The following is a 15,255-nucleotide window of genomic DNA, read 5'->3' as shown; positions in this document are numbered from 1 at the left end:
CAAATGTTACAATCATTTTGTAAACCATAGAAAATGAAAAAAATTCCTTCAGTAGCACCTTAAAGACCAACTAAGTTTTTATTTTGGTATGAGCTTTCGTGTGCATGCACACTTCTTCAGATACAGTGAAATGGAAGTTTCCAGGCACTTATGTAGAGAAGGGGTGGGGAGGGGTGGGGATGGGGAGGGGGGATCACTCAGAAGGGTGGTGGAAATGGGTGATTGACTGACTGATAGCTGTTGATGACCACAAACGACTGCAAATGGCTCTCTATATTGGACAAACAGGCTACACCCTACGCCAAAGGATAAATGGACATAAATCTGACATCAGGAACCAGAAGACAGAAAAACCAGTAGGAGAACACTTCAATCTCCCAGGACATTCTATACAAGATCTCAAAGTAGCTGTCTTACTACAAAAGAATTTCAGAAATAGACTGGAAAGAGAAGTTGCTGAATTGCAACTTATCACCAAGCTCAAAACCATGGAGGGACCTGGTTTGAACAGAGATATCGGGTTCTTATCTCATTATACATGATAAGCGATCTTCAGCCATCTCCACCCTTGCTTTTCCATGCAAAACCATTTGCAGTCGTTTGTGGTCATCAACAGCTATCAGTCAGTCAATCACCCATTTCCACCACCCTTCTGAGTGATCCCCCCTCCCCATCCCCACCCCTCCCCACCCCTTCTCTACATAAGTGCCTGGAAACTTCCATTTCACTGTATCTGAAGAAGTGTGCATGCACACGAAAGCTCATACCAAAATAAAAACTTAGTTGGTCTTTAAGGTGCTACTGAAGGAATTTTTTTATTTTACATAGAAAATGAAGTTACTGGACGTTTACTCACTTGTCTCTAGTGAGCTAGGAAAACATGGTACCCTAGCTGATGTATTTGCACTCTTACAAACCTATGCATTAAATTCAAAGAGACATTTATTGTCGGGTCTTGTTTGGCCCTATGAACTATTGCCCACTGTTTCCCACTGCAGAATGACCATGTTCTCTCCAAAGACCAATGCAAAGCAAAACAATCTGGAACTGAAGTGCAAGAGAAGTTGCAAACGGTAAGCAATAAAACTGATATGTCTAAACAAATGCATTAATGACACTGAAGCAGAACTAGTATTATCCTGCATTTACACAGTGTGTGTGTGGGGGGGGAATTCAAAATAAAAGAGGCATGAAAATTACTTTAGCAGTATGTAACTTCTATTACACCAACATTTGTCAATGAGAAGATATTGTAAATTTAATTGTAATACCTTTAAGTGTACATCACAATTTGTACTTTTATCTTTTTAAATGTTCTCCTGTTTCTTTACCGTTGAAGACGGAATAAAGAAGAATATCCACATGTCAACTTTCCTCCAAACAAATCTGAGAGACAGATTATCGTAGCTGATAAGCCAACTCCTATATGCTGCATTCTCCTATATGCTGCATTCAGTATTCAGGTATCGAAAAATGTTCATGCATTACGTTAGATGTCTGCAGCATTCACCTGTTAAACATCATTTTTACGTACATAGGGCTCATTAAGGTTCATTCAGACAGCAAGCCTGCCTTGATTTTCAGCATTGACCACACAATCCTATACATGTCTACACAGAAATAAGTCCCATTCACTTCTGAGGAATTCTTTAAATGCAGCGTATATATAACTACAATATTTTTTTAAAAAAATGATTTGTTATATCCATGGTTTAGAATTATCAGATTCTATACCCCTTATTCTTACAGGGGATGGAGAGTTCTTGGCTTGTGGCTTGGCTGACAAAACCTTGCTGGCATTCAATTCAAATCTTACAGGAACACCAACAGTTTATTCAGGTAAATTAATTCCAGCCTTTTTCAGTCTTAGGTCTTCTATTTACTTCCTATTAGTGCAAGATACGGCATTTTAAGCAACTGCTACCTGCAAAGCATATTTACTATGCTACCTGTTTTTAGCGCTAGTATTGTATATTATTGCTATGATTTCTTTTTCATTTTAGAACCTTGAAGCCCACCATGCTTGGTTTCATTTCCACTAATTTGCCTATTTTGTCTTATATTGCTAAACCTGACTGGAAGGTTGAATTTTCTTCTGTTTGTTTTCAGGGGTTGATTAAATCCCTGAAAAGGTTTGAAGGGAGCTTACAGGGGCTGTGGAAGCAGAGTTTCCTTGGAGGTGTGGGCTGCTCTCTCTCTCTTTAATATAATTTTTAAAATTTATTTTTGCACAAATTTTCCAACGTAACAATTCCAAAGCAACATAACAGATCTTTGGCTATCGCAGCCTAAGACTTCCTTCAACCCCTTCGAATGGTTTTCTAGATTTCTTTCTGATTTTGCATTTTATTACGATGCTTATTGCTATAAATCTAATCTTACACCAGCTAACCTTAATTTATAAAGTCCTTACAAAACTTTTTGTCACCCTACAAGCGATGTTAAGTAATTACAATTGTCTTTCCGATACAATGTAAATTTCTTCCAGTCCTTTAGGAAAATCTGGTCCTGCTGGTTTCGAATTTTCCCTGTTAGTCTCGCCAGCTCGGCAGCAGCAGAGCTGCTCTCAGTGCCTGCCTACCAGCGACTACGAAACCCTCTGCCGCCTCCTCCTGTCATTCCAAACCCCTTGGGATAGTGCCTTGTCTAAGGCAACCCATGGGGAAATTGTGGCTGCCCCCCAAAAGCTGCCAGTAGCGTCACCACCTTAACCAAGAATGCCTTGGAATGACACCACTTCCAGGGGATCCTGGGGAGAGTGATAACGGCTGTTGGTTAGCAATGCCCTGAAGGAGGTCTCGCATTGCTTTCAGTAGGTTTACCCTGTCTCAAAAATCCCCCCTTGAAAACTCACTGAAACAAGGGGGGTATTTCAGCTTGACCCTATTTTACACTCGCGAGACTCAAACCCATCATTCATAGCTAATGGAGTTTGGTTGTGACAAAAATGGAGAATCAGCATATAAATTTATAAGTGAAATATATATTGCAAATTTAAATTCAGTGCACTAGGGGGCAGTCTAGGACTTTAAAATACTGTCTCTTTAACAGTAATAGTTTTCACCTTTGTAAATAATAGGTGCTGAGTTATGACAAAGGGATGTTTGATTGGCTCTTTTAACACTTTGAATTTGTTTACAGTTTACAATATAGGATTGAAAAATGAAGTGGCCACACTGAACTGAAGTTGCTAAATTAATGTTCTACAATACCAGTCTTCCCTTTGTAAAGAGAGAAGTTTATTTCTTCCATAAGTGTTGATGAAGTGTTGATGCAGTTCAGTTACAACTCTGATTTGTATGTGAAGCACAATAAAGGGGCATCATTTAAAGATGATATTGTCTTAACACTGTAGCAACAACAGGTTTAGACTAACTATGCTTTTATACTGCTACCAACTTGCAGTATATTTATATCAGAATGCCTGGCTAAAACAAACTGTAGTCGGAGGCAATCTTTATACTTGAAATAAAATTTAGGGAATGTATTCCTGTTCATCATGGTAAAATTCCCACTGCACTGTATATTCTGTTAAACATACCGGTATTACTGAAATGTATAAACTGAAACATTCAGAGACTTATCTGATTCTAAACCTAGACTTCTGAAAAAACAAGAACAAGTGTGTCACAAATCTCATACTTTTGCTATGTGTATTTATATCTCTGCCTCAGAATTTTTCATAATAATAAATTGTTGTTAAATAGAGTCAGAGCAGCTGTGGGCAGGTGGGCAGAATCAGGCTATTCTTGTTTCTTTCCCCAGATTCCAGGCTGTAGAGATGCTCTAAGTGGGGTTGGGAAATTCCATTTTCTTGGTTTCTCAGGTGTCATATTTTCCACAAGAATGGCTGACATTACTGGGAAAGTGTGGGGTGTGTAATTGCCTTGAGAAATTTTTCATAAAGGGCAAACAAAAAACATTTGTTTATGTGTAGTAATACTTTTTTCAGTATAAACCAGCTCAGACTGCAATTGCATAAATGGAAAAAATACATAGATACTAGCTATTTAACTTCAGTTTCCATGCCTGTTAAACCAGGCATCCTAGTGGATTCAGAAAGAAGCATTATGCCATTACATATTTTACTGATTGCATTCCAGTACTAGAAATTGATTTCCCTAGATAATGGGAAATTTATATAAATATTTGGTTAACAGCATGTTGTGATCAGTCTCGGAGTTGCTAATGGCCTCTCCTCTGCACAAGCATGTTTTGGCCAAACAAAGTTCTACAAGACAGACAGTATCAGGACATGAGAATTAACAAAATGAAGAATGAGCAAGTCATCTCTTCTCACTAAAATATTTAGCTTACAGGGAAAAATGTAGCCTGTATGTGGCCTGAGGATACCTAAGCCTATAGGGAGGAGGAATTCAAGGTTGAGGGTGAAATTGTACACTGCAACAAAAAGAAAAGGGATTTATTGGTAAGGCTGATGAATCCCTTCTTTGCCCTTACTGCTCTGGTGAACAATTTCTGTAATTGACAGTTTTAAAGCAGTTTAGGTGTCCAGGTTGGGAATTTTGACAAATAAGGGAGATGGCTAACTCCACATTGATTCCAGTTCTCCCTAAGTCCACCTCAGCGGGAAGAAGAATAGGCATCTTATTAGTTAATAGAAAATCCATTATTTTCCTTTGTGGACTGAAATTTTTATTTAATTATTTAAAACCCCTCTTTGTATCTCTACATACATTCATACATTATTATATATAAGAATTCTCATAGATGAACAGTGATCTTTCTGGGGGGGAAAAGTCTTCTGATTTATTAGGAATGTATGACAGACCTGTTTTCCAAAAACACTTTTCCTTTCTTTTTTTTTAGGGCATGATGGTGCTGTTAACTCAGTTGGTTGGAGCCATGACAACAACTGGCTTGTTTCATCTTCTGAAGACAGAACATTAAGGATCTGGTCAGTCAGCAGTGCAGAACCTGCTTTATGTCTGGTAATAAACACCTCCTGCAAGTTAGATAGATTTGGGGTACTGTTCTCTCTGATGCCTGCACCCCAAAATCATACCAATTGTATCTGTTTGGAATATATTTCCAATTACCACCTTAGTAATTGTGAAAAAGAATTCTAGGATAGTTTAACATTTCCAGTTATCAATACTGAATACTGATGGCACTGAAATTATCAAGCACATAAAACTGTGTGTGCTGTAGTTCATGAGCACTTGAGTGCCACCCCCCTCGAAGTTTTCTGGCATTTCAAAGTGGTTGCTAAATTGTTACACATGCTCCACTTCCATCATGGTCCCACTCTACCTTACTATCACTGCGACACAGGAATCCAGAGGGGAAAACACCTACCCTCTTCTCCTGGCGCCTCAAAAAATAAACCCCTTTTACTAATGGGTTTCTTAGTAAGGAGAGCCTTCCAGCTTGCGTGGCCTGGTACCTTGAGAAACTCTAGGCTGTCCCCCAGGAATAACCTCTTGCCTCCAGTAAAGGGTCTCCCTCAGTTGGATTCCCCCCACCGTAGAAGTTTGCCCTATGCACTCTGGCAACTTCTTGGCACCTCAGGTTACCCTTCTTAGCCTCCTCCGTGTAACTTCAGGACACAAACCACCACCTCCCTGCCTGAGGTGAGTTTTGCCCTCTCTTGAGTCACCACGGTTGTGAGTCCTGGTACCTCGCTGGAAAAATACAGACGGACCTCTTGTTGGCAAAAACAGAGATGAAGTTTTATTGTGTTAAAAACATAAGTGATTCTTTAACGTGTCATTTATTAATTAGCTTTGTTCCAGTTGTACAAAATAAACTCAGTCAAACATTTAACTTTAAGTTTTCCTAGCCTCTTAACTGTCTTCATACAAGCCACCTCATAACACCACCCCACACCTTCCTCCCTCTCCCTCCTAACTGACCAAAACCGACACTCCCTCCTTTCAAACCGGGCACAGTCCCGCCCCCATCAGAGTTCTATGCCAGTCAGGCTGGAGGTGGGTTAACTCTTTGCCAGCCGGGCAGAAATAAACATTTTAAAAGTGCTTCAATTTGTCACATATCTCCCCCACCACAAAGACATTGCGTCGGCTTGCTCTTAATTAACTAGAGCAATGCCAAAGCAATGGGCTTGGGGTCCAAAATACTTCAATGCATTCTATAACATTCATATTACAAAGTCAACTAAATTAACATCTCATAAACTTGTACACAGATAAACCATGTTTGGCATGTGTCAGATTATAACGCCTAAGCACAAATGTTCTGCTAGGGTTATCACCGTTTCATATAATCATTTGCACCATTCTATACCTCTCAAAAATACCTGGATAAAGCGTCCGCTATGATGTTTTCCTTCCCACTTATGTGCTTGACATCAAAGGTGTAATCCTGTAACTGCATGCTCCACCTGATTAACTTGCTGTTGTTACCCTTCATTTGGTTTAGCCATTTCAGCGGTGAGTGATCGGTATATAGGGTAAACTTTCGGCCCCACAGGTAAGGCTTCAGTTTACCTACGGACCACAAAATCGCTAGGCATTCGAGTTCTATGGTAGAGAGGTGCTTTTCCCTCTCCAATAGCTTCCGGCTGATATATAATACTGGGTGTAAAAACCCTCCTTCTCCCTCCTGTGCCAGCACTGCACCTAAACCAACACCTGAAGCGTCCGTCATTAAATTAAAAGGGCAAAAGAAATCAGGTGCTTTTAAAATGGGCTCTGTCATCAGAGCAGCCTTTAAAAGTTCAAAAGCTTGTTGACACTGTGATGTCCAGATAATCTTGTCCGGGCGGCTTTTCTTCGTACAGTCACTCAACACAGCCGCGTGAGTGCTGAACTGGGGGATAAAACGCCTATAATAACCTATAGCTCCTATAAAGGCACGCACCTGCTTCTTAGTTTTGGGAGCCGGCCAGCTTCTGATGGCTTCCACTTTGTTAGTATCTGGCCTGATCACTCCCCCTCCGAGAACATGGCCTAAGTATTTAACCTGTCTTTTCCCCATCTGACACTTAGCCGCTTTTACTGTTAAACCTGCCGCTTTTATCCTCTGGAAAACCACACTTAGGTGTTGTAAGTGATCTCTCCACGATGGGCTAAATACCGCTATGTCGTCAATGTAAGCAAGGGCGAACGTATTCAGACCCCTTAGCATCCTATCGATGAGTCGCTGGAACGTGGCTGCCGCGTTCTTTAACCCAAAAGGCAGCACTTTAAATTCAAATAACCCATCTCTAGTGATGAAAGCGGTTTTGGGCTTATCTAAGGGATCCATTTCCACTTGCCAGTACCCTTTTGTTAAGTCCAGTGTAGATATATAATTCGCTTTTCCTATGGTCTCAACCAAGTCGTCCACCCGTGGCATGGGGTAAACGTCCGGCACGGTCACCTGGTTCAACTTTCTGAAGTCTACACAGGGACGAAAGGTATTGTCTGGCTTCCTGACCAAGAGCAGGGGCGATGACCAGGGGCTGTAAGAGGGCTCAATCAATCCCAGTGCAAGCATCTCCCTGATCTCTGAAGAGACCAAGTCGGCGTGCTCCCCCGTCACTCTGTAAGGAGGGGTAGCTATGGGTCTTGCTTCCCCCGTATCTATTTTATGAGTTGCTAGGCTGGTCCTCCCTGGGATGTTTGAGAAGATCTGAGCAAACTGAGCAAGGACTAATTTTAACTGCTCCTTTTGCTCTGGGGTCAGACTTTCATCGAATGACACCTCTGCTAGAGTTGTGCCCTTACTTAGTTCTCCCCACCCAGTTAAATGAATTCCTTGTGTCACCTTCCCCTTTACTTGCAACACCAACTTATTTCTGTCAAAATAAGGCTTAAGTAAATTTACATGAAAGTTTTTACATCGGTTCCCTTCCCCATCTAACTCTACCAAATAGTTCACCGCTGATATCCTCTCGACCACTTTGAAGGGACCGTCCCACGACATCTCCAACTTCTTTCGACGTCTTGTTCTTAACACGAGCACACTGTCACCAGGCTGGAAAGATCTGTCTCTTGCGTGTGCATCATACCACTGCTTCTGTCGACGCTGTGCCTGCTGCAAGTTGTGAGCAGCTTGCTCCCGTAGCTCTTGAAGGTCGCTCTGTAGCTCCTGTAGATACGTCACAACATCAGGGCTGTCGATCTGCTCCTCCCCTGACCACGCTGCTTTCATCAAGTCTAGGGGTCCTCGTGGCTGTCGTCCAAATAGGAGTTCAAAAGGACAGAACCCTGTGCTCTCCTGCGGCACTTCGCGATAACCAAATAGGAAGTGTTGCAGCCTCTCATCCCAGTCGTTAGGATGATTGATGGAATAGGTTTTTAGCATCCGGCTCAGGGTCGAATTAAATTTCTCCGTCAAGCCATTCGACTGCGGATGGTAAGCCGTAGTTTTAACATGCTTAATCCCACAAAGGGTTAAAAGCTCTTCCATGGTCTTGGACGTGAAGGATGTCCCTAAATCTGTTATAATTTCTTTGGGGAATCCCAGCCTTAAGAACACCGACATGAGGGCTTTTGCTACAGTCTTTGAGTCAATGTCCTTTAGAGGTATTGCTTCTGGATAGCGCGTAGCATAATCCACGAGGCATAAAATAAATTTATTCCCCCTTTTTGTAACTCTGGATATAGGCCCGAGGATGTCCACTCCTACTCTGGAAAAGGGCTCAGTAATTACGGGAATAGACTGTAACAAGCCTCGCGTTTTGTCCGCTCTTTTGCCTGCTTTTTGGCAGATCACACAGGACTTGCAATACTCTTTGATGTCTTTGCCCATCCCAGGCCAGTAAAATCTTGCTTGGATTCTATCACTAGTCTTTCTAATGCCTAGATGCGCTGCTGAGGGTGCGTCGTGTGCCATTTGTAGCACTTGCAACCGGTATGCTCTTGGCAACACTAACTGTTTCTTCCTTTCCCAAACAGCAGCAGTTTTCCTCCTCCTAGAAATTCTATACAGTCTTCCCTCAATGGTGGTAAATAAGCAGGGGTTCTCCACAGTTACTTCTGCAGTAGGACTTTGTGCTTTATCCCACAGCTCTTTTATAGTTTCATCCTCTTTTTGATCACTCAAGAATTGGGCACCGTGCTCCTGGACCACTGGCACGCTAATCAGCCCTTCATCCTCACCAGGCTCTATGGGTGACTCTATAACTGCAGGAGGATTACTCTCAGTGACTTGAGACTGTGACCTAGTTATCACTTGAATACGGTGCTTCTGACTAGCTAGGTCATTCCCTATTAAAAAGGGTACCTCCAATTCATTTAGGATTCCAACTCTCCATTTGCCACAAAATCCTTTGTAGGTAATATCAACTTCAGCTAATGGTACTTCAAAATGTGGGCCCCATATGCCTTTTAAACTATAGGACTGACCCTTGAGGTACTGCTCCTTTGGAACAAATTGTGATTTGACAAGTGAGACTTCTGCTCCTGTGTCCCTCAAACCTAAAAAAAACTGACCATTTAATTCAATTGGCTCCATGTAATCTTGGTTGCACTCCTGCTCAGCCCTCCAGACCTGTAAGACCTTAGAAGTAGTCTCAGCTGGACTGTCTGATTTCTCTGAGCCTTCTGTCTGAGGCGAGCTATTTTCCTGTGACTGCATTACCAGTTTTACTTGTTTAGCTGCAGTAGGTGTAGTTTGCGACTTAACCAGCAGGGGGCACCTGGCACGTACATGGCCCTCACGATTACAGAAAAAACAAGTGATTTTCTTAGACCCTGTCTTGTCAGAAACTGATTCCCTGACAGGAAATTTTTCTTGCCTGTCTTTAATTTCTCTGTTTCTCCATGGATTACCCTTCTGTGAGTGTTTTGGGAATGCTATTTCATTGAAATCACCTTGTAGTTCGTCTAAGACCTCGGCAACCCCTGCCACAGTTTTCAGCTTTTTATCCCTCAAGAACCAACGTAAATTGCTAGGGATTTGCTTAAAAAATTGTTCTAAACAAATTAATTGTTTTAACTCATCAAAGTTCTTCACTCCACTCCCTTGAATCCATCTGTCAAGTAATTTATCTAAGCGGCTAGCTAGTTGGGCATAAGTCTCTTTATGTTCCTTTTTTGCCTCACGAAAAGCCTTTCTGCTTTGTTCAGCCGTGAGTCCACATCGAACCCTGACCCTTTGCTTAAATACTTGGTAACTTGACAGCTCTTCTTCCCTCAGGTCAGCATAAATTTCACTTAGTATCCCACAAATTTGAGGTCTTAAATAAAGCATCCAGTTCTCCTCAGGTATTTGAAATTCCACACAAACGCGTTCGAAGGTAAATAGAAATGATTCGACATTATCGTCTTTTCCAAATTTGGGGAACCTTTTTAAATTAATTGTGATACTATCATTATTAACTGGACTACTAGTTAATTCTGATCGCAAACGTATCTCTTCAAGCTTCATTCTGTCCTGTTCTAATTGAACCCTTAACCTCTCGGACTGCATTCTCTCCTCAGCTTCAATTCTAGCTTTTTCCCTCTCACTATCAATTCTAGCTTTTTCCCTCTCACTTTCAGATGCTATCTTTTCCCTCTCAGCTTCAATTTGGGCCATCTCAATTCGTAGTTTCATCAGTTCTACCTCAGAACCTGGGCTTCCCTCAGCCCCTTCCGTTCTTTCATCTCCTTTTGCCTCTCTGGGTTTTCTTACGTGAGTCATTTTCCTCACAGGAAAATCTTGACAGACTCAAACCAAACTAGGCGCGTGAGCTTTGAATTTCGATCACGGCGCTGCCACCAAAAATGTGACGACCCTGGTCCCACTCTACCTTACTATCACTGCGACACAGGAATCCAGAGGGGAAAACACCTACCCTCTTCTCCTGGCGCCTCAAAAAATAAACCCCTTTTACTAATGGGTTTCTTAGTAAGGAGAGCCTTCCAGCTTGCGTGGCCTGGTACCTTGAGAAACTCTAGGCTGTCCCCCAGGAATAACCTCTTGCCTCCAGTAAAGGGTCTCCCTCAGTTGGATTCCCCCCACCGTAGAAGTTTGCCCTATGCACTCTGGCAACTTCTTGGCACCTCAGGTTACCCTTCTTAGCCTCCTCCGTGTAACTTCAGGACACAAACCACCACCTCCCTGCCTGAGGTGAGTTTTGCCCTCTCTTGAGTCACCACGGTTGTGAGTCCTGGTACCTCGCTGGAAAAATACAGACGGACCTCTTGTTGGCAAAAACAGAGATGAAGTTTTATTGTGTTAAAAACATAAGTGATTCTTTAACGTGTCATTTATTAATTAGCTTTGTTCCAGTTGTACAAAATAAACTCAGTCAAACATTTAACTTTAAGTTTTCCTAGCCTCTTAACTGTCTTCATACAAGCCACCTCATAACACCACCCCACACCTTCCTCCCTCTCCCTCCTAACTGACCAAAACCGACACTCCCTCCTTTCAAACCGGGCACAGTCCCGCCCCCATCAGAGTTCTATGCCAGTCAGGCTGGAGGTGGGTTAACTCTTTGCCAGCCGGGCAGAAATAAACATTTTAAAAGTGCTTCAATTTGTCACAATGGGCCATTGCCTGGAATGGGGAAAGAGGTGTGTATGTGAGGGTGTAGTCTACGTACAAAGGTAAATTTTAGATTTTTAAAGATTTGTCCATGTTTGCTTCTGATCCCACCCAATGCTCATTTGTGGCTCCATATAAGTTGCCAAGAAGGGAACGTAGCCTTCATGCTGAAAAAGGGTTCTCCTCATCTAATATAGAGAATGCTAAGAAGAAGAAGAAATGGATTATGTGTGTCAAAGAGGTTGAGGAGAGATTGCTTTTGGATTGGCATTCAGGACATTGTAATTTTTGTGATGTAATGTTATTGTGGGAAAGAGGACTGAAGTCAGACTAGATTTTTTTTGTAAATGACTGGATTTTCAGAGTGACGTTGTATTTTTTTAGGGCTTTGGGCCTTGACTAATTTAATAGTAATTATAAAGAAATGGACAACAGTGTAAGATGAATCAAGATTTGTAATTTAGAGAAAATTAACAAAGGAAGTAATCTGACAGTGTGCCATAAAGAAACCATCTGTATTTTTCTGACTGAAAATTATACAGTATACATAGTTAATTATATATATTTTACTTTTAGGGAAAGGAAATGTTTCATAAATCCATTCGATCAGCACAGTTTTATTACATGGATACATTTATATTGTTGTCTTGTGGAGCAGAGTTTCACATGTTAAGATGCTACCTTGATACCAGTAAGGATGAGATGAAACGGTAGGTAAAGTCTTACGATTCTTAGAAATATCAAGTATTCTTTAGATCCTGTAAGACACCTAAACAAAGTAATGAAAGAGGAAAAAATAAAACTGCAGCCCTATGGAATGTGCAGAATGTGCTATGGAATAGAGTGCGACTTTTTAATAAACATGCATCAGATTTTGCTATTAATGTTACATCTTCTATCAGAAAATAAAAATAGGAATATTGTTAGCATGAAAATTGCCTCTGGTCACATTCAATTCTATTGTAGTTGATCTAATTGTCCCTCAGATTTAATTCTGCCCAACACTGTTTTGGAATCATTACTGTCTTTTTGGCATCTTTTGCTAAAGTATTATTCTATGTTATTTCTAGGGCTGCAAACTGCAGTACAAGCCTATGCATCTTTACTCAAAAGTAAACCCTGCTGTGTTCAATGGGGCATACTTCTAGGTGTATAGGGTTGCAGCCTTGATCAGTTTGATCAACAAAAGTTATCGTTTAGGATGGGGGAACCTTTTTCAACTCTAGGGTCACATTCCCATCTTGGGGCCACATGCCAGTAATGAGTGAGGCCAGAGGCAAAAGTGGGTGGATCATCAATGAATACAAACTTTACCTTTGCACAGTGGATGAGTTTCTACGCACAGCCTCACACACCCCAGTGCCTTCCATCTAGAAGAGCAAGGACACATTCCAGGCATGCAGAAACAGTTGAGGCTGTGAAGCTAGGCTGGTGAAAGATGTGGTCTGCAGAAGGAGGTGTGGCCTGGAGAGAATCCCAAGGGCCAGAAAAAGAGAACTGGAGGGCTGCATTTGAGTGCTGGGTCTGAGGTTTCCCACCCTGCTTTAGTTGATGATTTGATCAATTGTAATCATGCGGCTGAGAGTTCCGGGAACACATGTCTGTTTTTGAGGCTAATTTTGTGTTGCTGTGTTAGTGTAACAAGGAATGAAAAAGAAGGTATTAAAGATGGACTTGCCTTTCATCAGTGGACATTACCTTATAATGTAAAAAACAAAAGCAATCTCACAGCTCCTTCTTAATGTATTGATTTCTTCCAAACAGTTTTCAGGCAAATGCTTAATCAGATAAAATTATTTAATCATTAGACAGTAATGAAACAGTTTTCATCAGGGTATAGATCCATTAGCAGTTGGATGTGAGGAATTTTAAATATACAAACAAATTAATACACACATATATCAACCAAAGTTACACAAGTTTAAATCTCATTGATTTCAGATGTCTAATACCGGTATGTTTATTTGGGGGGATTATGCTATTAATGAAGACAGGAGTGCCTGGCGTGCTATGGTCCATGGGGTCACGAAGAGTCGGACACGACTAAACGACTAAACAACAACAAATGCTATTAATAAATACTAGGATCACATTTTTTTCTTTCACTTAACAGATCAACTTATTTCATTGCCTGTGCTTAGTTCCTTTACTGGATTTAATTCAGTGTTTAATGCCAAACAAACAATAGCACACAGACACAGAAGGAGAGAGGAGGGGAATTAAAACACCCACAAATTTTCCTGACAGCCAAGTTTGATATAAGTAAAGAAACACAAAAGAAAAAGTTTAATTTGTCTTGATGTTTTGTTTGTGGCTTTCTTTATTTCAATTTCTCGCTAGTTTTGCTTGTTATGTACCATTGTGCTATTACTCCAATTTCAATTCTTCACTCAGTTCTTTGATGAGTCAGATTTGGAAAAATGCTTGTATGGAAAAGATTCAGTGCAACTATAGACAGAAACATCAGGAATGTGTTAGATCTCTTAAGTAGAAGAACATGTTAACACAGTCTAAATTATCCACTCACTTCTTCCTTCCCTCCTTAAAAACAGTGAACTGTGGTGTTTGATCTGTGATGCCATATTCACACATGCAAGTTTGCTGCATTTGGACCAAGAGTTCAAGCATTTCTTCCTTCTTTTCCCAATAATAGGAATAGACAGAAATACAAAAGAAAATTAACTGATGCAGTGCTTTGAGATATACCCTAGATTTAAATTTTATAACAAAAATTTATGTAAAATATTTTACATAGATATCTTTTACTTTCTGTTTGTAAGTATAAGAACTGATTATAAGACACCTGTTAAAAATTTCATTGTTTATTTCATTGTTTTTATTATTTGGTGTTATTTATATATTTCTGTAGATACCGAAATAAGAGCATTTGTAAATCAGTACAGAAATTCCCCATGGCATCTACAGTGGAAATCACCAGCCTTTCAGCAGTAAATGAATTCTATTCTTGTATCCTCTTATCAATTATTACCTATGTTCAGCATTCAGTCGGAAGCATTTCATTTAGAACAATTGGCATTAGCCTCTTCACACGATTACTAAGCTGCTACATGTGTTTTAATCATTGTTGATTTTAATAAGTTTTGAATGTTTTTTTAAATATGTCTTTTATTGATAAATTTTAATGTTTTATATTTTTCTGTAAACTGCTTTGCGGTTTTATTACAAGCAGTTGGTATATCAATTTTGTTAAGTATAAATAAATAAAATTAGTCCCATTTAGTTCAGTGGAACTTATGCACAAGCAAGCATGCGTAGGTTTATAGCCTTAGCTAACTTCAGTTCTTTAATATAATGATATGATAGTTTTTATCTTTTAATATCACAAAGAGCGAAGCCATTAGCTTTACTATACTGCTATTATCATGCTGTAAAATCATTAGTGGTATAAATTTGGAAACATGCATTATGATGAAGCAGCTTGGTCATTGGTCCTATTTCTACCAGTGTGTTGAACACCTGCTTAATTTATTTAAATGTAGTGTGCATTTTCCTTGCATATGAAAGAGATGTACATACATATACACAGATTAACAGAACTTTAACTTACAGAGATAACAGATATTGTACTGGCAGCTGGTAGCAATCGAGCACTAGAAGTCTTTGACCTCAATGTGGGTTGTAGTGCAGCAGTGATAGCGGATGTTCATTCTAGATCAGTTCACCAGATTTGCCAAAACAAGGTAAGCTTAAGATCTCTTAATAATTTTAATTAAAGCTTATATTCTAAATGGTGATGAGCATGAAAGTCTCCTGTTCATAATGGCACTCCCTTTCATGGAGAGATTTAGAATC

General features: G+C 40.3%; 1 protein-coding gene across 1 annotated transcript in view; it reads left to right on the top strand.

Annotated features, from left to right (window-relative positions):
- Window positions 1-15,255, top strand: part of WDR27 (WD repeat domain 27) — an 80,150-nt gene that overhangs the window by 17,020 nt on the left and 47,875 nt on the right. The window contains exons 16-22 of the mRNA XM_060272834.1: window positions 999-1,073; window positions 1,340-1,443; window positions 1,747-1,839; window positions 4,831-4,952; window positions 12,019-12,152; window positions 14,312-14,409; window positions 15,022-15,143. Coding sequence (XP_060128817.1) covers window positions 999-1,073; window positions 1,340-1,443; window positions 1,747-1,839; window positions 4,831-4,952; window positions 12,019-12,152; window positions 14,312-14,409; window positions 15,022-15,143 — 748 coding nt within the window. The remainder of the gene's footprint in view (window positions 1-998; window positions 1,074-1,339; window positions 1,444-1,746; window positions 1,840-4,830; window positions 4,953-12,018; window positions 12,153-14,311; window positions 14,410-15,021; window positions 15,144-15,255) is intronic.

The sequence above is a fragment of the Zootoca vivipara genome, chromosome 3, assembly GCF_963506605.1.
Source record: "Zootoca vivipara chromosome 3, rZooViv1.1, whole genome shotgun sequence".
NCBI classification, from domain to species: domain Eukaryota; kingdom Metazoa; phylum Chordata; class Lepidosauria; order Squamata; family Lacertidae; genus Zootoca; species Zootoca vivipara.
The sequence above is the reverse complement of the archived record's forward strand: the minus strand, read 5'-3'. Positions and strand labels throughout refer to the sequence as shown.